The 22,255-nt window shown below is 40.4% G+C and overlaps 2 protein-coding genes across 4 annotated transcripts in view; one reads left to right on the forward strand and one right to left on the reverse strand.

Moving 5' to 3' along the window:
• HEATR1 (HEAT repeat containing 1) overlaps positions 1-8,198 on the forward strand; it is a 54,974-nt gene extending 46,776 nt beyond the window's left edge. For both annotated transcript variants that reach the window (XM_063124349.1, XM_063124350.1), the window contains 9 exons: positions 733-883; positions 995-1,153; positions 1,697-1,831; positions 2,766-2,870; positions 2,945-3,113; positions 4,181-4,335; positions 4,894-5,052; positions 5,468-5,576; positions 7,943-8,198. In XM_063124349.1, coding sequence (XP_062980419.1) covers positions 733-883; positions 995-1,153; positions 1,697-1,831; positions 2,766-2,870; positions 2,945-3,113; positions 4,181-4,335; positions 4,894-5,052; positions 5,468-5,576; positions 7,943-8,031 — 1,231 coding nt within the window. In that variant the 3' untranslated portion in view covers positions 8,032-8,198. The remainder of the gene's footprint in view (positions 1-732; positions 884-994; positions 1,154-1,696; positions 1,832-2,765; positions 2,871-2,944; positions 3,114-4,180; positions 4,336-4,893; positions 5,053-5,467; positions 5,577-7,942) is intronic.
• A 420-nt stretch (positions 8,199-8,618) lies between these two features.
• On the reverse strand, positions 8,619-20,543 carry LGALS8 (galectin 8). Of its 2 annotated transcripts, none has more exons than XM_063124344.1 (10): positions 20,440-20,543; positions 17,744-17,838; positions 16,213-16,301; positions 14,877-15,087; positions 13,833-13,952; positions 12,936-12,992; positions 12,825-12,851; positions 11,277-11,365; positions 10,431-10,596; positions 8,619-9,624 (listed from the first exon to the last, which is right to left on the reverse strand). In XM_063124344.1, the coding sequence occupies exons 2-10, from the start codon at positions 17,783-17,785 to the stop codon at positions 9,475-9,477; spliced, it is 951 nt and encodes a 316-aa protein (XP_062980414.1). In that variant the 5' UTR covers positions 17,786-17,838; positions 20,440-20,543; the 3' UTR covers positions 8,619-9,474. The 2 variants fall into 2 exon arrangements, with proteins under 2 accessions (XP_062980414.1, XP_062980415.1); XM_063124345.1 differs by lacking the exon at positions 20,440-20,543 and adding an exon at positions 16,963-17,092 and having other exon boundaries at positions 17,744-17,831.
• Between the last annotated feature and the right edge of the window lie 1,712 nt (positions 20,544-22,255).

Raw genomic sequence — 22,255 nt, forward strand, 5'->3', positions numbered from 1 at the left:
CCTGGCGTGTCCTCCATATGTGTTGCATTGCAACTCCCATTATTTATGTATTTTCTTTCTTTCTTTCTTTCTGTCTTTCTTCCTTTCTTTCTTAGATTTGTATACCACCCAACTGGCAAATGCCCTTGGGAGATTTACAATCATAAAACCTAATAACAACATAACCATGAATGTACATAAAAGAATAATACAGCAATACAAGTATCAAAATAACAGATTTAGCCACTACACCAAGCTTTCCCACCCTGGTACCCTCCAGACGTTTTGGACTACAACTCCCAGAATTCCTGACCATTGGCCATGCTTGGCTGTAGCTGATGGGAGTTGGAAGTCTAGGAGGCACCAAGTTTGGGAAGGGTGCACTCTACACGGTGCCAACTGGTGTACCTTAAGCCCGGAGATTTGCTGAGTCGAATTCAGATTTATCATGTGAATATGCTGTGTATGCGGGTGAGTATTTCCATTGTATGACTGTCTTGTGCATATTCTGGACTACCAAGCAGGTCTCACAAAGCTACATTTTCCATGCTGTAACTGCAGCTGAAGTTCAACTAATGATTTCAAGAACATTTAATTTGATTTATTTGCCTGCAATACAATTTCAAACAATCTGCGTTGAAACGTATTTGAGTAGAATTGATGTGAAAATATCCTTTTTAGTTTGTTTTTTTACTGTGAGAAGGTCTATTTGGAAACAAGTGGATTAATCTTCAGTACATATATTACTTCTAGGCTTATGCCAGCATTGCTAAATATACTGAAACACAAAAAGGAGTTGGTTGCCAGTGAAATTTACTTGCTTAGCACTGTGACGGCTCTATTGAAAATCGTAGAAACGCTGCCACGCTTCCTCAGTCCGTATCTGCTAGATGTCTTGCTGCAGGTGAGTAATAGCTCTTAACGTAAATGTGAGGAATTTATGAGTCAGTCAAGCAAAATGTGTGAAGAGGCATCTCTGTGAACTCATTAGGCTATACGTTTTACTGCCTATTAGGTGGTCCATTTGGAAAGAATTGCAGTTGAAATGGGACCTTCATCTCACGTTAATCTACGTGTTACGTCTCTGAAAACTACTCTAGCAACGAAGCTTCCATCAAGAGTTCTTCTGCCAGCAGTTGCAAGATGTTACGGTGAAATTGCAAAAACTTGTAAGGTTAGTTGTGTTTCAGTTCTTCAATTAAGCAAATGTGCTTATTACTCAGAGGTATTGTTTTATATTAAACCAGAAAAGGGTAATAGTTCAGAAAAGAAGAGATTTCATGCTTAAGAAGATGCAAGGTGGGAGAATTCCACCCACAAATGATCTTATTTTACAGGCACTGGCCTCAGTTGACAACTGCTGTAGAATCATCACAGATTTGGAAATCAGTTTGATGCTATCTTTGTAAACCGCCCAGAGAGCTTCAGCTATGTGGTGGTATATAAATAATCTTTATAGAGATTAATTAGAGGGGAAAGGAAATACCATCATCTGAAATAGGGGTGAATATTTCATGATTACTAGTAATGTCAAAAATCCATGTCTCTCAGATCTTGTGTTGAGTGTTCCTATGCTGACCAAAGCATATTCCAATAGGAAAATACTTATTAAAGGAAAACCCCAATAATCTTGAAAATATAATTAGAAATAGCTTTTGTCCCCGTAGGTGGTGATGTGAATTTACGTCTTATCAGTTACATGGTTTTGTTTTTTTAGAACCATCTGGGTGCAGTTATGGATATTCTGAAGGAGCATATTATAATTCTGGGAAAAGATCAACTCACTGCCCATCAGTCTGAGCTAACAACATTTTTCATGAAGGCCCTGGACTTCAGAGCTGAACACTCTCAGGTAGTATATGCGAGATATTTTTGGAGTGGGCACGAACATCTTAGTTCTTTACAAGATACGTCAGCCATCCTTCACCTGGTTCCCCACTAGATGTGTTGGGCTGCGACTCCCATAATCTCCAGCCAGCATGAGCAATGTTTGTTTATTAATCTCATCAGAGAGATTACTACAATTCTGCACACTGCCTGTGTCACGCCACAGGCCTCACACACCAGGCTTTGTCGCACACAAACCCCCCTCAAGCCAAGCGCCACCACTTGAACAACCTGAGGGTAAAGGCTAGAATCTGAAAAGGTTTTACCATGTATGTAATAAGCTGAAGGTTATATATAAGGTGTTTACGATAGTAACTGTAGAGCAGGTGATAAAGCCAAGCAGATACGTGGTTTGAGGTAACAAAACAAAATAAAATGTTTATTCTTGTTTAACAGATCTTAGTTACTTCAAATTCAAGTTAACCTGCTTAATCTACTAGTTTTAATAACAGTAATCTTAAGTCTCTTAAAATCTTATCTCCTTTCACTCTCCACACCACTGACAATCTTAACTGACACTCCCAACTCTTAACCAACTAACCAACATTTATACTCCTCCCCCCTTTCACAGCATCATCAGCCACACCCACTCAGTCTAACATTCTGCACTCACTAGACATACAAATCGCAGACATACCTAAGGGAACAGAACTGTGGGGTAATGCCACAGCCTGCTTTAAATCTCATTGGCAAATGGGATTTAAGCAGCCCAACTGTATGCAGGATCATACCACCAATTCTCCATTTTAGAGTCTTGAATATTGACCAGTTAGCGAAAGATAACTATAAACCTAAACTAAAGAAAAACTCAAGGACATTGTTAATATTAATCATAGTAAAAACACAAACTATTAAGTCAATATTGTGACTTTGCTGTAAAGCCAACTGTTTTGTTTTAGGATGATTTGGAGGAAGTTGGGAAAATCGAGACTCATATTATGATGTGCCTAATCAGCATGGTCATGAAGCTTTCTGAAATGTCTTTCAGACCCCTCTTCTTCAAGGTAGGAGTTTTGACATGCTTCTGTCTTAGCAACTTATGCTTGTTCCAAAACTAAGTTTCTCCTCTCTGTTTCAGCTCTTTGATTGGGCCAAAACGGAGGGTGCCTCAAAGGATAGGCTGGTGACGTTCTGCCGATTGGCAGATTGCATTGCCAAACAGCTAAAAGGACTGTTCACCCTCTTTGCCGGTCATTTAGTGAAGCCTTTTGCTGACATTCTGAACCAGATCAATACTTCCCAAACGGGTAAGTTTCCAGTAGCAACAGATACAACAAAAAGAAGTTTCTGTGAAATTTAATTCAATGCCTATCAATTTGACTTTATATTTTTCCTGGTTTTAATGTACTAATTTCACAACCTTATTGCCAGTCAAAACCCAAGGTTTTTCAACCCAGAAAGTCAAAATTCTGCAAGTTCATTATAAGCAGAACACATTATAAGAATTACACAAATTCTGTTTGAGCTGTCGTCTGAGGCTGACACCTGTCCTACTGTAAATAAGGTTTTGATGAGGAGTGCAACTTGTCAGGTATTGTCAAACTCGATGGCCTTGTAGGCCCCTTCCAACTCTGCTATCCTATGATAAGTAGAGGACCTGTACTGTTTTAGGTAGAGGACCTCCCTACAACCATAAATGCTAGAAATTTGTGCTTTTGCCAAATTAAAGTTTGATTTTACAAAAACATGATGAATTGTATATTCTGGAAGCCAGATACCACAGTTAGTAGCGTTACCACATCACGATAACAACAAAGAGTCCTGTAGCACATTAAAAATAGCATCTATGAAATGAACAATGTCCATGAAAGCTTATGCCATAATAATTATTTTAGGGCTGGATCCAACATCTACCTTCCGTAAGAGGGAGGGCTCTGCTCGCAGAAGGTCCCTACACCTGACTTTTGGGAATCCCCCCTCCCCATTCATCAGGGTCTTCCGGATCTCTGTGTAATATTTTCAAGGGGCTAGATAGGCTGTCATGAACAAAGAGAGCAGAGAAGTCTACTTCAGTCAGCGCAGTTGATCCAGCACAAAGCTATTTAAGGAGACAAACGACGGTTGCAGGAAAAACAAAAAGACTAACAGGGCTACCCCTCTGGAAAGTGGTCACAATAGTTTCAACAAAACTAGTCAAGATCACAGGCTGAATGTTGCCCTTTTCTGTATGTTGTATAAATGTCTGCTTTAACCTCAGTGTGTTCTGACATTTTCCTCATTTGAAGCTTGTGCAAATCCCCTCCCCCAGGAATGTTATGTTGGGTATGTAAGAGCCTCATTCCTGTCTGTCTCCTTCATTGTTTTCAATTTGCAGATGAAGCTTTCTTTGACTCTGAGAACAACACTGAAAAAAGCTGTGTGTTGCTACAGTCCATCCTTGATTGTTTACACAAAATCTTCCTTTTTGATTCCCATCATTTTGTGAGCAAAGAGAGGGCAGGGACATTAATGATGCCTTTGGTCAATCAGGTACTGATAAACAGATTATGATTTAGCTGTTGACAGCACAGACACTTGCTAGACGCCCTTAAGGAATTAATTCCCTTCTTCACATAATGCATTTTCATGGCTGTTTAAACCAGGGGTGGGTGACACACACGGGCTGCATGCATCCCTCCAGGCCTCATGTGCGGCCTGCACTGACACTCCACCCCTTCGGTGCTGAATTTTCTGCTGTTGCCATGGCAGCAGTGAGAAAAGCAGGAATTTTGCTTGAAAATATGCTGCACGTGGAGCACCTGCTTTATTTGGAAGCAGAACCACAGTCCTGAAGCAGTCGGGGGTGGCCCAAGAGGGGCAACACTCCGACCGCTGCCCCCCCCCCCCCCCGCCAATGGATTAGCTGACAAGGGATTCCAAAGGGTAGAATCCCTTGTTAAAATGTTCTAGTTGCAAAATGTCCAAACTGAAGATTTGGTGATCAGCATAGAGTTTGGGGAGACTAGCTAGTACAATATTGTAATTGGCTGAAATGAAAATATGCTGACTTTTCACTTGTTATGCATGTGGTTGTATTTTTCTAAATAGTTGGAAAACATTCTTGGGGGAGAAGAGAGGTTCCAGGAAAGAGTAGGGATGCACTTGATCCCATGTATAGCTCAGTTTGCAGTTGCAATGGCAGATGACTCTCTGTGGAAGCCTCTGAACTATCAGATTTTGCTGAAGATGCGGCATGAATCACCCAAGGTAAGTAGCAGAGCTTGATGGATCTTGAAAGAATATTGTACTAAAGCCACTCTGATGGGACTAAGATGGCAGCTGGTTGAGTGTTTAACTTAATGCAAGGCTCATTCTTTGGGAAGAAACAATAGCAGGTTGGCCACCGTGTGGATGGAATGCTAGACTAGATGGACCCTTGGTCTGATCCAGACAGCTCTTCGGTTCTTAATAGTAATTGGGAAGTGACACGTTTCAGTAAATGAGAGAGCAGATGGTTGTGTGTTCTGTGAAATAATTTTATTGGTCCATTTTTAATAAAGCTGTGGTTCTGAATTTGCATAGGCAGACTTGTGTTTAGCATCTCCTCTAGAGATTGGGTCTCTGAACGCAGGAACGTGGTGTAGAGAAGCCCTGTTGTGATCCTGGCTGTTCCTTTGTTTAGGTTCGATTTGCTGCCTTGTTAGCTTTGAAAGAACTTGCTGAAAAAATCAGAGAGAACTACATGGTGCTACTACCGGAGTCTATTCCCTTCTTAGCTGAGCTAATGGAAGGTAATGTATCACATGCTTTTCTTTTGCTTTATATTTACTTTCAATGAAAACATTGCTATACTCCTGTCCTATCCTTTCTCTATGACAGGATAAGCCAGCTGGAGCCCTTCAGATGATTGGGGCTACAATTTCTAGAAAATTTGATTGTTGGCAATGCTAGGTGGGACTTATGGGAGTTGTAGTCCAAAACATCCAGAGGGCACCAGGTTGCCTATCCCTGTTCTACAGAGTCCAGGATAGTCTGTGAACAACCTGTCCCTAGAGAAAACCCTTGACACTTTGGGTTGCTTGTTCAGTTGAAGTGAATTAACAAACTATATTGATAGGTTCCGAGAACACTTCCACAAACTGCACATAAAATGCCCAGCACTGATCTAATATGGGCTGTGCATTTTGTTTTCAACTGAAAGAGAACCTTTTTCTCTCTCTATTGAGTGGCTTCAGCACATTAAAGGAAGTAACTGTAATAAGTCATGTTAATGTTCCAAGTGTAATGAGTTGCTACAGTACCAGATTCAGAAACCTTAAACTGCAAGTTTAACTTGTTGGCAAACATCCATGGTTTTTAAAGGTGTTCATGACCAGTCATCTGTGGGTGACGTTAGCATTGCAGTTGTCATCCCTTTCAGACTTTGGGAACTGCTTATTAGGACTTGGGTGTGTTATAGATGGGCCCTTTGCAAGAGAGCAAGTGTCAATTAGCCTGCTGTAAAACTCAGGATACTTAAACAGCTTAAGTAAATTTGAAATTAAAATAAAAGTCTTCCGTTTAAAGGCGGACAAACTCTGCAGGCTTAATAAATCTAAGCAAGTGTTGAGGTGGCAGACTCTTGTTTATGGCAGTCCTTGACACTACAGTTGCACTGGGACAGAGGCGCTTTTGCTGGCCTGGCTGAGTAGCATCCTACTGGACTAGTTTGGATGTGGCATGCCAGTGACAACCCCACCACACTTAGGTTTCAATCCAACATATATACAGCATGTAGCTGAGGAGCCTTATGACGAAGGTGAAAGAAGAAAGTGCAAAAGCTGGGTTGCAGTTAAACCTCAAAAAAAAACAAGATCATGTTAACCAGCTTGATTGATAACTGGCAAATAGAGGGAGAAAACGTGGAGGCAGTGACAGACTTTGTATTTCTGGGTGCAAAGATTACTGCAGACGCTGACTGCAGCCAGGAAATCAGAAGATGTTTACTTCTTGGGAGGAGAGCAATGACAAATCTTGATAAAATAGTTAAGAGCAGAGACACCACACTGACAACAAAGGTCCGCATAGTTAAAGCAACGGTATTCCCCGTAGTAATCTATGGCTGTGAGAGCTGGACCATAAGGAAAGCTGAGCGAAGGAAGATAGATGCTTTTGAACTGTGGTGTTGGAGGGAAATTCTGAGAGTGCCTTGGACCGCAAGATCAAACCAGTCCATACTCCAGGAAATAAAGCCAGACTGCTCACTTGAGGGAATGGTATTAAAGGCAAAACTGAAGTACTTTGGCCACATAATGAGAAGACAGGAGAAGATGCTGAAAGTGGAAGGCAAAAGGAAGAGGGGCCGACCAAGGGCAAGATGTTTGGATGATATTCTGGAGGTGACAGATTTGACCTTGGGGGAGCTGGGGGTGGCGACAGCCGACAGAAAGCTCTGGCGTGGGCTGTTCCATGAAGTCACGAAGAGTCGGAAGCGACTGAACGAATAAACAACAAGGTTCACATGACACTTCTCATCAATGTGACACTGATGACTTTTGCTAGCATAGCGGTGCCTTCCTACTCTACTCTGCAAAGTGGATCAGCTCATAATAGCAGCAGCATTGTATATGTCAAAGTTGCTTCGTGGTAGCAGTTGTTGCATTATCAATGTCAAGTCTGTGATCAGCAAAGGCCAAATTCCACTCGCATTATAAAAACTTAAGTAAATCTGGGTTGTATTGCCTTATGGTAGTGATAATTCAACATAGTACTTTTGTACTATTTAAATACATTCCTCAGAGGGCCTGTTCAGACAACACGCTAAGCCGTAGCTAGGCCGCTAACCCTTTCGCAGCAAATAGTTAGTGAGCATGTTTAAACTGTGGTTATGTAGCCACCATGTTAGGAATGGTTCACACAACACGCTAAGCCATAATGTTTAACTCAAAACGCTTAATCACCATGCCTTAGCTTGTTGTGTGAACAGGGTCCATAGAACTTGTTTGAAACCTGCTGTAGAAGTTTCCAGCATTAGTGCTAGCAGTACTAATGGTGGTGATTTCCTAGCCTCCTTAAAAGGTGTAAACACTAAAACACATAAAAGGGGGCAAGGGAGGTCATACAACTCTGAATTGCTTTTCTTGTCAAGCATTTTAGTTGGTGTGTTTTCCCCCCACAGATGAATGTGAAGAAGTTGAACATCAGTGCCAGAAGACAATTCAACAGCTTGAAGTTATTCTTGGAGAACCACTGCAGAGCTATTTCTAACCTCCAAAGTCTTTTTAAAGTTTTAGGGCATGACACTTTTGTCAGGACCAAGCAGGCACAACTGTAATGCAGAGAGCCACATGACCTTTTTGCTAGCAGGCAAACTTCTAAATTATTTGAACAACTGTGAACATTTTTAATGTTGAATAAGAACTTTAATTTGTAAAGATGTGTTGTCTCTGATTTTAAAAGCACACATACACACACACTTAGAAATAAATTTATTATTATTATTAGTCCTCACCTACTCATGAGGGTGATCTGCGTGGGGGGGCCATCTTCCCCATGGAACACATTGGAAGTGTTTCACGTCACCATTATCCACAAAGCAAACCCTTCTGCGTTCTACCTACACATGCAACTCAAATCACGGCTCTAAACTTGAGAAATAAATCGAACCCTTTCACAACGAAGTAGTTCTTTAAGCCCTAGTAGTTGCTAGGAATACGGTGAAATTGGAAAAGAATCTATCCCAATCCTCATTGATTTAAACCTTGGTATTCTTACTCCTAACTGCTTCTCCAAAAATATAAGCAGCTCAAGCAGACTATTACAGTTTGTTTAAAAACATCACCATCACTACAAACTGGATTCTATAGAATGTTAGTTTTATTTTGGAAATCATATTTAATTTTTTCTATATAGCTTCACAGAAGTCAACTTTTAATTCTGAACACATCAGAGTTGTATACAATTCTTTTGGGTAGTTCAGCTGAAAAAAAATGGATTATATGCCTCTAATCACCAATTACCTAGACAATGCCCCCCACCCCCACAGCCTCCCCACACAATTATCTGGTAAAACAAACAGGAACATTTACATTTTAATCGTGTCCATGTGCAGAAATAGAAGTTTTAGACTCTTCTAGAACGGGTAGTGCAACAATTAAAGAGACTCATCTGGCAAATATTCCTCACTGGGTTCAATGGAATTTACTCCCTGGTAAGTCTGTATAGGTTTGCAAAAAATAATAATAATGGTGTCCCTACGGAATATCTATTGGGGTGCAACAAGGTAAAAGTCTATATTTAGTGTCTTGAGTTAGGATAAATATGTTGGTCATAATTTCTATAAATGCTCCAAAAGGTTGAAAGCCTGAAAAGGTTGGGAACATAAAAGCTCTTGAGATTCTGTGAGTCCTTCTGTTATCAGCATCAGTGTTAGCTTCAGGAAAACCTGCATTGATGCAGCTTTCAAAGTCGCTATTTGGCCTTAGGCGTAATCTCAGTAGCAACGCTGGTATTTATCACTTAGTATATGATGGATTGTTAGTGTACATTTACTATTTAAGCTATAGTTAGTTATTAGCTGGAATACTTGTTTATTTCTAGGGCAGGTATACAGAGTTTTCTGCAAGCAATTAACATCCATTTATTTTTATTGTAGTAGATCAAGGTTAATGAAGCCCAGTTTTCTAAAAGCAATTTGAAATTAATAGCTAGCTACCAACTCCTCACATCTAGCAGTCGAATGTCCCCTGAGATTTCCACAGTGTTGATCTTGCCAAGATGTTTAAAGCGGTGTTTGTACTCCAAGGTATGCACACCATTGACAGCAATTTTGTACTGGTGGGCATTGCAGAGTATTATCAGCTGAAAGTTAAAAGGGACATCTTTGGTCAAACAAGACATTCAAGTTGTGGGACACTCCAGATAAGACTACCTCTCTAAACCACCCAAAGATTAAGGCTCTAGTTTTGAAGAATTGCTTACAAAGTACTCTACTCCAATTCACCCCCAAATTCTTTTTGAGCTACAATTTTATTTCTAGTCATAAAATACTCAAATAATTTCTGAATATATGACTAAGAATATACATCTTTAAACAGCAATGCAGACAGACACACGTGTTTTATCTGCTTTAAAACTAAAGTCTTATAAGCTGTTGCCTTGAAGCTATGCAACCCTCCTTTCGTTGCATCCAACAGACTGGTTATCATCCCCGCAGCCGCAAACAGGATGGGGAATGTGTGGCAAATATCCATAAAGTGTATGCTGCTGCTTCAGCTGCTGTGGCAAAACCTTCTATTTTATCTAAAACTAAGGCATAAGATCAGACTGTCAATACATAAGACCTGTCCATCCAATCTTTGCTTAATGCCGGATAATTCCTGTGAAAATTGTTCATCACTGATCCAGGAAAAGTAACTCTATTGTCTGGAATATGACCATTGCTAGTTTCACTGGTAACCCATTCCCTTTTCCTGGGGGTTAGAATAGGCTCCCCCACCAGAATCTGTAAGGCCAAGTGTAACATGTGGCCTCACATGAGTTTTCCCATCACCAGTTGGGAGCTCTTCCCCTCATCCTCCTGATCCCACAACCATTTCCACCACCCACCAAGCAAATGTCTACACGAAGAACACTTGGTGGACCACTGGCCTACTTTAGCTGCTCACCTCAAAGTACATTCCTGGATTGAAAGGAAAATTAGAAATCTGCTTTTCTTCTTCTCCCCAACCGTCAGACAAGTAGGAATTTCTCACAAAAGCATTATCTTTTATTCGCGGATTCAGGTGCAGAGCAATATCATTTGAGTCACTGGGTTTAAGGTTAACTGCAAAGCTGCAAATAAAATGATAAATGTTAGTCAAGTTGGTGTCAGTTATGATATTCAGCCAGCTATGCTGGGGGTAGGAGTTACTGAACAGTAAAAGAACTGACCAGGTTGCTGTCCTCATCTTTTTTTCATTTTAAGAAGTCAAATTTCATCATTAAGGTTTACAAGCTCTGGGCTATTTTTTTTTTAAATAAATAGTTTCCTCACCTCATAGATCAGCCTTCCTCAACCTGTTGCCTTCTGATTCCCATCAATCCTAGCTACCATGGCAAACGGTCAGGACTTCTGGGAGTTATAATTCAAAACATCTGGAAAGCACCCAGTTGGTGAAGGCTTCCTATTTAGCTTCCCTGTCTTCAGTCTCCTACTGTCCCCAATAAGCCTTTTTTTAGTTCCTTTGCATATACTGAATTGTTTGCAGAAATTTGACTCCAGCATATAGCCTGTTTGTGAACAGTCCATACCATCACAGCAGTTCAAAAACTGATGACAGGGGAAGAGCTTGACAGTTTAGGGAGAAAGCCTACACACACTTACTACAGCGTAAGCCCTATTGAACACAGCGGGATTTACTTCTAAAGAAACACACTTAGGATTGTGCTAGTAGACACATACCTCCACAACCAAGACAGCAACATCTAAAATATTCTAACAAAGGCTATGAGCACTATCCCAATTTACTAACCTATTTGCTTTTTCCTTGACTTCTCCTTTAATAACAATTGTTCGTCCGGGCTCAAGAGGAGAATTAAGTTGTGCAATGTAAGGAACTACCTGAAAAAAATAAGCAGGCTCAGAGTGAACTATACTCAAGAGATTGACAGGCTGTGCTTCTGAGGGTATGGGGATATTGTTGACATTTAATGATTGATTTATACCTCCCTCACAGTTTATACAATTTTGGACAACCCTTATTTCTTTTGACAACACATTCCTCTATTTAACTATTTCTAAGCTTTCTCATTCCCTGTGTTTGAAAAGGTACTTTCACATGAGATAATTCAAACTTGGTGGCAGTTACATTTGCCTCGGCTTCAGGTTTGGTTCCTGCAGTGCACATGTAAAGAATAATGCCTAGCAAGGAACCCCAGCCAATCTGGGCTCCCCAGCACATAACCCGAGGTGGTTAAAAAGATACGCATCTGCCACTTGCACTGTATGGAATTACTGCAAAAAATGACAGTGTTAACAGTGGTGTAGCCACGGCAAATGCAACAGGAGTAAAGCAACCCAAGACGCTATCTGAAGAGTCAAGATACACCCAGCACATTTATTTCTTCCTGTTCATGTGCTTCTTGAAACCCTGGAAAATTCTAGAAGAATGGAGAGGCAAGATTTCCCTTTACAGATGTTATTTCAGAAATAATATTCAGTGAATCAAGCATAATACCATACATTTTGTACTGATTTCTAGTAGTGCTTACTAGTTAGGCATCTGCATATACTTGTAACTAAAATGTGATTTGCATCCATTGTTGCAAAAAGTGAACAGCAATTTAATGCTTCCTTAACTTTGAAAGTATAATCCAATTGCTCATCTGAACAGTACCAATCCACAGTAAGTTAAAATGAAAGGGTCATAATGGCAACTATGTCTGTGGATCAGAGACAGCATTCATTCTTTCACATCTGAGCAATGAGAAATTTTTTTAAGATACAAGTCCAGCCTTACAAATACTATAGATCACGGGTCCCCACAATCACCCCCAATGGCACCCACAAATGGATCCCCAATATGGTGCCCACAAGCACCTGAATATGTGTGTGTTTATATTCCATTTTTTTTAAAATATACATACATGGATTTGTATGAAATGCATACACACTTCTAACAATTATATATGGCTGCAACAAAAGTGGACCCAATATCCAAATATGTATCCATTTGAAGGTAATGTCTAAATGCCACCCTTTCAAGTATTGAAAGTGTTGCAATATAGAAAGTGATTTTGCAATGTTGTAATATCAGTCTTTTGGCTGTCAAAAGGGTGCAGAGAATCCATTTACACTGACAATTTATTAATATTCTATGAAGGAGGTAAATAATTTAAAAGTGTGTATGTCAGTGAATATTAAAGACTGTTCCAGCACATGATTTTTCTGTGTAATAACTTCCCTGAAAAAAGGAGCAACTACTGGACATTGTCAACATATGTTTTAAAAATTCAACAGTGTTCCTTTCCTTAATAGTTGTAAACTGTACATGAAACATAACATATAGAAAGATACTTACAAATTGTGAACTATCAGGTGTTTCTTCCTGTTGGAAAAGAAAAACACAGACTTAACTACAATGTAAGAAGAATACAAGTGGCCAACCCAGCCAGAGAGTAAGAATACGTACGTTTCCTGTGCTTTGCTTTGTTGCCCCTAGCAAGGATGGCTGAGAGCCTCGCAAAGGCTGCAGAGAAAAAATAGATTAACACTCACAGGTCATTGAAAATCCATCTCAATGAACTGTGGACTCTAAACAGCTAACTACTAACATTTCACTAGTGAGCTGTGAGAATAATGGTTTCCCGCTGCTTTAAAAGCTTAAAATTAGCAAGACAGAGATGATACAGCAGGAGCAAGAAGCAAGCAAGAACTGAAAGAGAGCTGGGAGGCACAATATCACATGAGTTGTACAATGGAGTAACTAATGCATTGCAAGGATATCTGTTATTTATTTATTTATTAAATTTATATACCGCCCCATAGCCGAAGCTCTCTGGGCAGTTTACAAAAGTTAAAAAATAGCGGACATTACAAAGTATACAAAGTTAAAAACCATCAACAAATATAAAAACAGTATACTGTATCCATTTTAAACAACAACAGTTCTGGGGTCCATTAAAAAACAAACAAACTTAGCATATGTTGTTAAATGCCTGGGAGAAGAGAAAGTAAATTAATCTGTTAATTTACTTGGAAAAGCAGGACTGATTATTCATGAAGTCATTTCACCAGGACATTTTGCTGACACATCATCTGCCTAATGTCAGTACTTACAGAAATACTGTTCTCAGAGAGCCGCAGGGGTACAATATTCCCCACTGCCAAAAGGTATCAGGCACGCCTCGCCTTAGCCACAACCTGGTTGCTACAGACAGTCTGTCATCCAGTGCTAGTGACTAGAAGTGAAGGAGGCAGTCCTGGTCCTTAGTGTTCCCACAGCAGCACAATATTATAAGCAGAAAATGTCTATCGGATATATTGCGATCAATCGCAAAATAAATTACTGCTTTATGTAATAACTTACCTTATTTGAAACAAATCCAATCATAGCGACATGCACTTTTCCATATATCCCAATTGTGTCTATTTTTTCAAGGTTAATTCTATGCTTATAGAGCAAGACGTGCTTTCCGTTTACAGACACCTAAGAAAAAAGAGCAAACACATACACAAGTCTTTTGAGCGCCTCACATTCTCGACTTCAGAATGGGATCCCCAGGAAGTAAAGGGTGGACCTGATCCATGGGCGTGAACTTATTCTAATACATCCCTCTTTTTCATAGAAAAGGGTGCCCAATTGGGAAGAAAAAGCGGGATGGCGCACAGTTTACTATGTTACTTTTTGATTCCCCAACATTGTCCTTGTACCTGATGCTTTCAACTACTTTTCCCATTCTGTCAACATCTTGGTCAGTTTCATCCCTGCTCTCTTCAGGCCTTTTTAAAAATAAAATCTTCATGGTGCTATAGCAGTATTGGGAAAGACTGACTTAAAAAAAAAAAAAAAGCTGGTGACCGAAAAGGATCAGAGCAGGGAGGGGGGAGGACTGGGCAGACAAGACGGGTTCTGCCATGCAGGGTACTGGGTGGAGGACCGAAATGGAAGGAGGGGGGAAACAGCCCATGGCAAGCCCAATCTTCTAGTAGCGCACAAATCATGCACTGTGAGTTCTTTGCAGAACAACCCACAGTGTGTAGCTTATCATCCACGATGGGCTAGTGTGTCATATGAATGTGCCCATTTTGACCTTTGTCACTCCATACAGGAAGCCTTACTCTGTCAAGGAACACTGAATCCATCTTATATTTTGATTCACATCAAACAGTACACCATTTCGAAGCAAGCTGACCAGCAGGGACTGTAAAGAACACTGATCCAGAAACACTCATTTGAAAGAATGCAATCCAGGCAAAATTAAGCACCTTTAAGTCCCACTGATTGCAATGGGAGTGTTAAGCCCATGCTCAACTTCTTCCTATTGCAATGAATGGGGCTTCAATGCTTAATTTTGGCTGGACTGCACCCATTGAGCTTGTTGGCATGACAGATCAACTCCTAGCAACTCACCTGGAATTTATCATGCAGAACCATAAAGACAATCTCAAACGGCTTCCCTTTCTTAAAAGGCATCTCATAAGTGATCTCTTCCCAGCCCCATCGTTCACTCTGCAGGGTATTGCAAACAATGCAACCAGATTTTTTGAACCGGGGGTTGAAATGGAAGGCTACATCAGCACGAGGTTTTGAGCTGTTGCCACACTGGAAGTCTACTTGGAACCTAGCAGTAAATTGAGACACAGCGGTCAAATGCAGGCCACCCAAAAGCAATGCCGAACCACCACCTAGGACAGGAGAGAGCAACTTTATCATTGCGATCTGTGAGATAGGGCACACGTACTCCGTATTTCATGTCTGCTATATAAACCCAGATACTTGAGACGGATCAGTAGGAGCCCCCAACCCCTAGCCTGGCTCATGCACAATAATCACATTAGCAAAGGGCTTAGCCATAGCTTGGTCATCATTGACACACAGCTGTAACTGTACTCAGTGAGGTGGAAGCACACATTTCAATTCCACTGCTTCCCAACAATGAAGATGTTGGGATGACCAGGGGTTATCCATGAAACTGCTGAAACACAGAAAGGATCTTCAGAGCCTGTGTTACGCAGGTGGGCAACTCATGGCCTACAAATCCCATCAGCCCTAGCCAGCCAACCAATGGTGAGGGATGATGGAGTTGTAGGCCAAAGAAGCTGGAGGGCTACAAGTTGCCCACCCCTGCTATATGGAATCTTAGTCACAGGTCTAATGAACTCCATTACTTAAAAGAGAGTGTGCTCATAGCTATGGATATTCTTGAACCACACTTTCAAAGATCTAACTAACATGTTGAAACACTATATATGTATACGTATACACACACACCAAATAAGCCCAAACTTATTTTAATGGTTTTTATTTTTTGTCAACTGCTCATGGAGTTTTGTCCATGGGGCAGTATAGAAATATAATAAATGAAATGAACCTCTTCCATATTTATTCATTTCCTCATTATGTGCATGTCCTGTTCAGATTTTAAACAGAAATTAGAATGAAATGGTCCCTTGAAAAACCAGTACCTTTCACTACTCCATCCCAAGCTATATGTATTTGAAATTAAGTCTATGGACTAATTTCACAACACAACCACTTCCATCACAGAACCCATGAACTGATTAAAATTAACGACTAATTAAGCGGTTAGTGCTTCCAATAAGTTATAAAACTTCTCAAAAGCCCTAATTCCACAAAGGAAGGATGTAACCATTTAGAACAGTGCACTTCTGTTTGTTTTTTGCATGATTGCTAGCAACATCACCTACAAGATAACACTTTACAGACATCTAATTTCATCTCTTACCTCTCTGCATCTTCCGGAATTATCCCACGTATTACAACAAGTTCTCCAGGCAAAAAACCACCAAGGACAGTCTCGGTATATGGGATATTCTATAAAGCAAAGGGAGAAATGGTTACTATGCCTCACGTTTGAGGAAAAAAGTGAGTTTTAGGCATCATGTATTTGTATTCTTAACATTTCATGTATTTGATTAACCCTAGAAGCAATAGATTAAGGATGACCATGCTAACTGGGAGATTATCGGAGTCATAGTCCACCAGTATCACACTAGAGAATTACACCCATCCCTTGCATTATTGCAAAGCTTCTTCATTCCCTTCCTAGTCAGCTGCATATTGTACTGATTTGGGGAGGAAAAGCCTTCAATTTTGTCCATCCTTCCTCCCGGAGGCTCAAGGTAGCATACATAATACTCTTTTACCACTTTTATCCTCCTCATAACCCTGTAAGGTGGGTTAGGCTAAGAGAAGGTCACACAATCAACTTCCAGGCTGAATGGAGATTTCAACCTAGATCTTCCCAGTTCTAGTCTGAAACTCTAACCTCTACACAACAGCAGCTTGCAGCAATTGTGATGCAGCAATCACATACACTAGAGAATCCCAAGCCTGTGCCAGTATATCTGTGCAATTTCACTGGATGTCTTTGGCCAGTATCTGTGAATCAGGCTGTTCAAGACTGAATCCAGAGAAATTAGCAATAACACAGTGGACACTTTAAGAGCAACCAAATAGGGCTTGCCTTCCCCACCTTAAGTGTCCTCCAGATGTTTTGAACTTCAACTCCCATCAGCCCCAGCCAACATGCCCAATGGTCACAAGTACAGGAGGCCACCAAGTTGGGGAAGGGCTGATGTAGAACTGCTGTTCTTGTGCTGTTACTGCAAACCACCCAAACAAAAGGGTTATATGACAAGAACTGGCAACATATGGCTGCACACACGTAGCTTATAGGGAGCATCCTTCAAGCATTTGACTTTAATATAGTCAACATTCACCTACTTTCTTGTATAAAATGAGCCTATGTGGATCAAGTCACCAGTATAGAAAAGGGTCCAAATGGGTGCATTATCCCTCTGCTACATGGGATTGAGGCCTCGAGATATGCAATCAATCCAGCCAGGATTCATAAATCACACCTACACTCCTTTCTTCTTCTCCGAAAGGATGGACATAGACCCACTACTGTTGCTCCATACTTTTCAAGTTTCTTGCAGGCTGCAATCCCAAATGCCAGGAAGTAAGTCACAAAAGGCACAGTTGGGCATACTTCTGAATAAACTTACATAGGATTTCAGTGCCAGACTCAACCCAACAGGGTTACCTTCTTCCCTCCTCCTCCTCAGCCCAATCTCAAGGGACACATTTTGAGTTTCTCTACCCACATTTCTACCGCCCTTCTTTTTCCTCATATGCCCTGTCCCCAGCCTAATTTTTAAAGTTATCAGTTCACAAACCTAACACACCCAAAAGCTTTCTTAAGATGAAAAGGAAGCATCTACTGGGATCAACAAGGAAAAAGAGATAGCTACCGGGTTCTCAACTGTCCTCCGAAGATTGTCCAAGGATATCATTTTCCGTCCTCTTATCTACAGAAGCGCCTTTGTAACAAGACTGCAAACAAAACCTGAAACAGAAGTCAGAGAGCTAGGCTGTAACCAGGTTGAGCTGATTTAAATCAATTTTCTCATTGAAACATTTTCAAACATATCCTGAACAATGGTGAAAATCTGACCACTCAGTGGGCCTATTCAGACAACACACTAAGCCATGGTTAGGCTGCTAATCCTTTTGCAGCAAATGGTTAGTGAATGTGTTTAAACTGTGGCTATATAGCCACCATGATTAGGAATGGTTCACCCAACCTGCTAAGCCATAATGTTAAGCTCAAAAATGCTTAACCATCGTTGTTTAGCATGTTGTCTGAACAGGGTCAGTCATGTTTAGGGCTGTACTGATTTTATAAAATCTATCCGTCTGCATTTTGCAAGTTGTCAGGTGATTTTTGTTCCATCGTCCACTCATTAATGGAATTGTGCAAATTCCCCCAAAATGTACATTTTCTTTCTTTAGCCTACAGGGCAAATGTGCATTTTCAGTCAGGTTTTTTCTTTTAAGTATTGTTCTATAACTAAATTTGCATAAAATTCCAGACAGTTAAAAAGAAGCTCCACAAGTCAGCATAATTTGTGCAACTCAGGAAAAGCCAGTCTGCTGCAGAATCCATGGATTGGATTCGTAGAAATCCAAATCATTTGATTCTGTTGGGAATTTCTCCAACATTCCTAGCCATGTTAGTTTGAGACAATTGTACCTTAAAAAGCCACAAAATAGTCATTATAGTAACCAAGGTTCTTATTTTTTGATGGATTAGGCGTGATCTTAACTGTCAGGTCACCATAAATATACCAAAAAAAAAAAACTTTTTCCAAAACTCCTCAAATTAAAATAAGCATTCTAACATTAATAATGCAGAAGAGAAATAGAGAAGCAAATGCAGATTATTCAGAACAAAATTGAAAAAGCCTAGGCATGTTTACTCAGAAGCAAGTCCCACTGTGTTCGTAATGCTCATACCCTCCAAATTAAATGAGCATATGATTACAACTTTCCATGCATTTCTGCAGAATTTCCCCCGGGAATGAGCGGGGTGGGGGGAGCTGCACAATTTGCACAACACAACACATCTAAGTCTTAAGAATGTCATCTTGAATATTTGCTAGCATCACCATTTTTTAGCGTTACATTGACAACTTCACATGACTTGTCAGGAAAGCCCCTCTGCCCCAATGTTCTAGAATGTTATCCTCACCTTGGAAACATTGGTGAACACTCTCACAAGTAGATTGAATGTTTTTTAAAAGCCCTGATAATGTTGTTTAACAGGTCTACCATTTCTGAAAGATGACTGAGCAGCGAAGGCCTGGGCACCAGATTTACCAAGGTAGGTAGAAATTTGTGTATCTTTACCACCCCCAATACACACACACTTTTCTTAATGAATAGACATAGTGTCCAGAAAATGGTTTTTCATCTGCAGCTGAAATCTTCAATTCTTTCCCTGGCTCCATTCATTGCAATAATGATCCTTGCATGTGGTTAATATGTCCATTCTTATGCTCTGCTCTTGAGTTAACACACAAGAGATTCACCTACTTCAAAACTAGGTTCTTTATTACTACAATATAAGGGAAAACACTAACTTCTGAAAAGCTAGATAGCATACTGCCTCACTCCAGGACCTGCACTGAGAGGGACAGGCCAACCGGGCCTCCAAGAGGAAGGAGAAACTACAACTTGCAGTCTCTCTCAATGCTATATGTAACTATATAGACCTATGTTACAACTGTCTCTAAAAAAAACCCACTGCACTATCGCTACAGCCAACTTCACCCCCACACTTCTCTAAAACACACACCAGGATACTGGATAACACTGCAGGGCTGCCATACACTACATTGGCATGGTTCAGACAACACACTAAACCATGCTGCTTAACCACAAAATGGTTAACGGGATGCATTGACCTTAATGCATTCCATTAACCATTTTGTGGCTAAGCACCATGGTTTAGCATGCTGTCTGAATCAGGCCTCTGACTCCCATAATACTGTGGTACCTTGCAGGGCTGGTTTAACTCTCTGAGCCATATTGAGTCTACAACATGGGTGTAATAATTATGGGCTGTATCTCCACAAACTCACAGGGTATTGGTGAAGGTCTACAAACTCAGGTAAAAGAAACAACAACTCTTTAAAAATAAAATAAAAACTGCATTAGAAAGATCATTGACTCCTTTCTTTGCTAGTACCTTCTGGTTTGGGGCAGACTCACTACTGCCCAATCACAGCTACAGGGTACAATCCTATACCCACTTACCTGGGAGTAAACCGCTTTGTATTCAATGGGACTTAACCTCCGATGGCATAGGATTGTGCCGTTAGTCCCTTGGGACTTACTTCTGAGTTAACCTCGATAGGATTACGCACACTATCAGTAACATTTTAAAGTATTAGTTTTATTTTATTCAATGCTACTCAAAGCGTGCCCATCCTGGCTTCTTGAGCCTCTCATTCCTATAGACTCAGGAGGAGATAATTCAGTCTTTCTCTACATTAAAGCTTTGTTTCTTTCGCCTTTAAAAAAAAAACAACTCTCCAGTTTCTCTTAGAAAAATGCTCTTGGCCTATAGCAACGGCAGGCGAGGTTGTGTGTATATGCCACTTACCTCCAAGTGGGAACCGAATTAAACATCCGACTCCATCCAAAACTCCACGACGCTCACTTTCGATTCCTTGCGCTATCGATTCTACTTGCGCCGTTTAAAATGGTTCCTCGCGATTCTTGTGTTTCCTGGTTCACACGTAGCAGCATAATGACATCATCTCACACGGACAGCTCCTCCTTCATTTAAAGGCGCTGTGCTGATTAGACCTCTGGTGACATGTTGCAGTTTTTACTAACTGATTGAGGGCACGCCCTAGTGAATGGCTGGCTAGGGGATCCTGGCGGTTGTAGGACTTTTTTCCTGTCTAAACATGCATAGGATTGCACCCTTAAACAAATCGCAAAGACAGCAACATGTCACAAAAGCTCTAACCCACAAAATTGTTGTTGTTGTTGTTGTTGTTTTAAGAGAAAGGCAACTAAGAAATTCAATAAAATAAAATTATAATAGCAATAACGCATGTTTGTATCATGATGCCTCGAAGGTAAAATTTAAGAGGTGGAGAGGGGTAACATATCAGAAATGTATGTGCTAAACTTCAGGTCTTGAAGGTAATGGGTTATGGAATCATTCCATCACACCCAGACGCCCATGTATGCCACCCAGAGATCCTAGTGATATAGGGTGGGATACAAATGTTTTAAAATTGTATTTAAAATTTAATTTAAATTAAATTAAATTGTAAATTAAAATTTACATTTTTTAGAATGTAAGCCTGAGGGCAGGGACTGCCTTCTTTACTGATCAATTGTAAGCCGCTCTGGGAGCCTTTTTGGCTGAGGTGTGGGATAAAAATACTTTAAATAATAATAATAATTAAAAAATTCAATAAGTCTCATTCAGTTTCATGGGTGTAGAAAAAGTTGCCAGTGTGTCCTGCCTCACCCTTTCTAAAAAGCAAGGCATTCTCAAGCCCTAACTGCATCTGTTTTCTGGCCACTGATAAGTCACCACTCTTTGTATTTTGCCTTTTGGAGAAAATTTGGGGTTTCTTTTTAAAGTATTTTGTTAGCGTGGATATAGATGCAATAGCTTCTGCCACCTCCCTGCAGTAAATATTATTGAATGTGTTTGATTTAGAGGTGTTGCAATCAGATCCATTGTGAGATCTGCTAAACATTCTCAAAGGTGTATGTGTATGATTAAGAATACAGAAACCAAGGCAGCAGATAGAAGAAACTTTAGCAGTATTCAAAAATCTGTGTTAGTGTAACACCAACCAAAAGATCACAAAAAATGTGCACTTTTGTATGAAAGGTAGCATGAAACAATAACTCAGGGGTCTCCAACATGGCATCTGCATGACCTTTCACTGGAATCCAAACATATCCATAGCAATTACTATATATGAAAAGCCTATATATGAAAATAAAACTTTCCAGCAAATGTACATAGCCTTGCTATTTTTCTGTGCCCAATCACTTTCCTTGCTATTTCTCTCACTTCCCAGTCCCTAGCCTCCTTTTCCCTCTTCCTATCATATAGCCTTTATCTTTCTCTCCCACTTACCCTTTTATCATGCTGTTTCTCTTCCCCACTTGTTTACCTCACTGTTTATCCCCACTCCTTGCTTTTAGCCTCGCTCTTTCTCTCCCCCTACCTCTTTTGACTAGACAGGCCCCACAGTAGCTGTTATGTGACCAGCCACATCCTCCATGGGACCCATTTTGTAGTGGTGCCCACAGCAGCTTCTCAAATTCCCAAATGTAGGGTGATCATGTGAAAAGGAAGACAGGGCTCCTGTATCTTTAACAGTTGTACTGAAACAGGAATTCTAGCAGGTGTCATTTGTATGCATGCAAGACCTGGTGAAATT

The sequence above is a fragment of the Elgaria multicarinata genome, chromosome 4 (genome assembly GCF_023053635.1).
Source record: "Elgaria multicarinata webbii isolate HBS135686 ecotype San Diego chromosome 4, rElgMul1.1.pri, whole genome shotgun sequence".
Classification (NCBI taxonomy): Eukaryota; Metazoa; Chordata; class Lepidosauria; order Squamata; family Anguidae; genus Elgaria; species Elgaria multicarinata.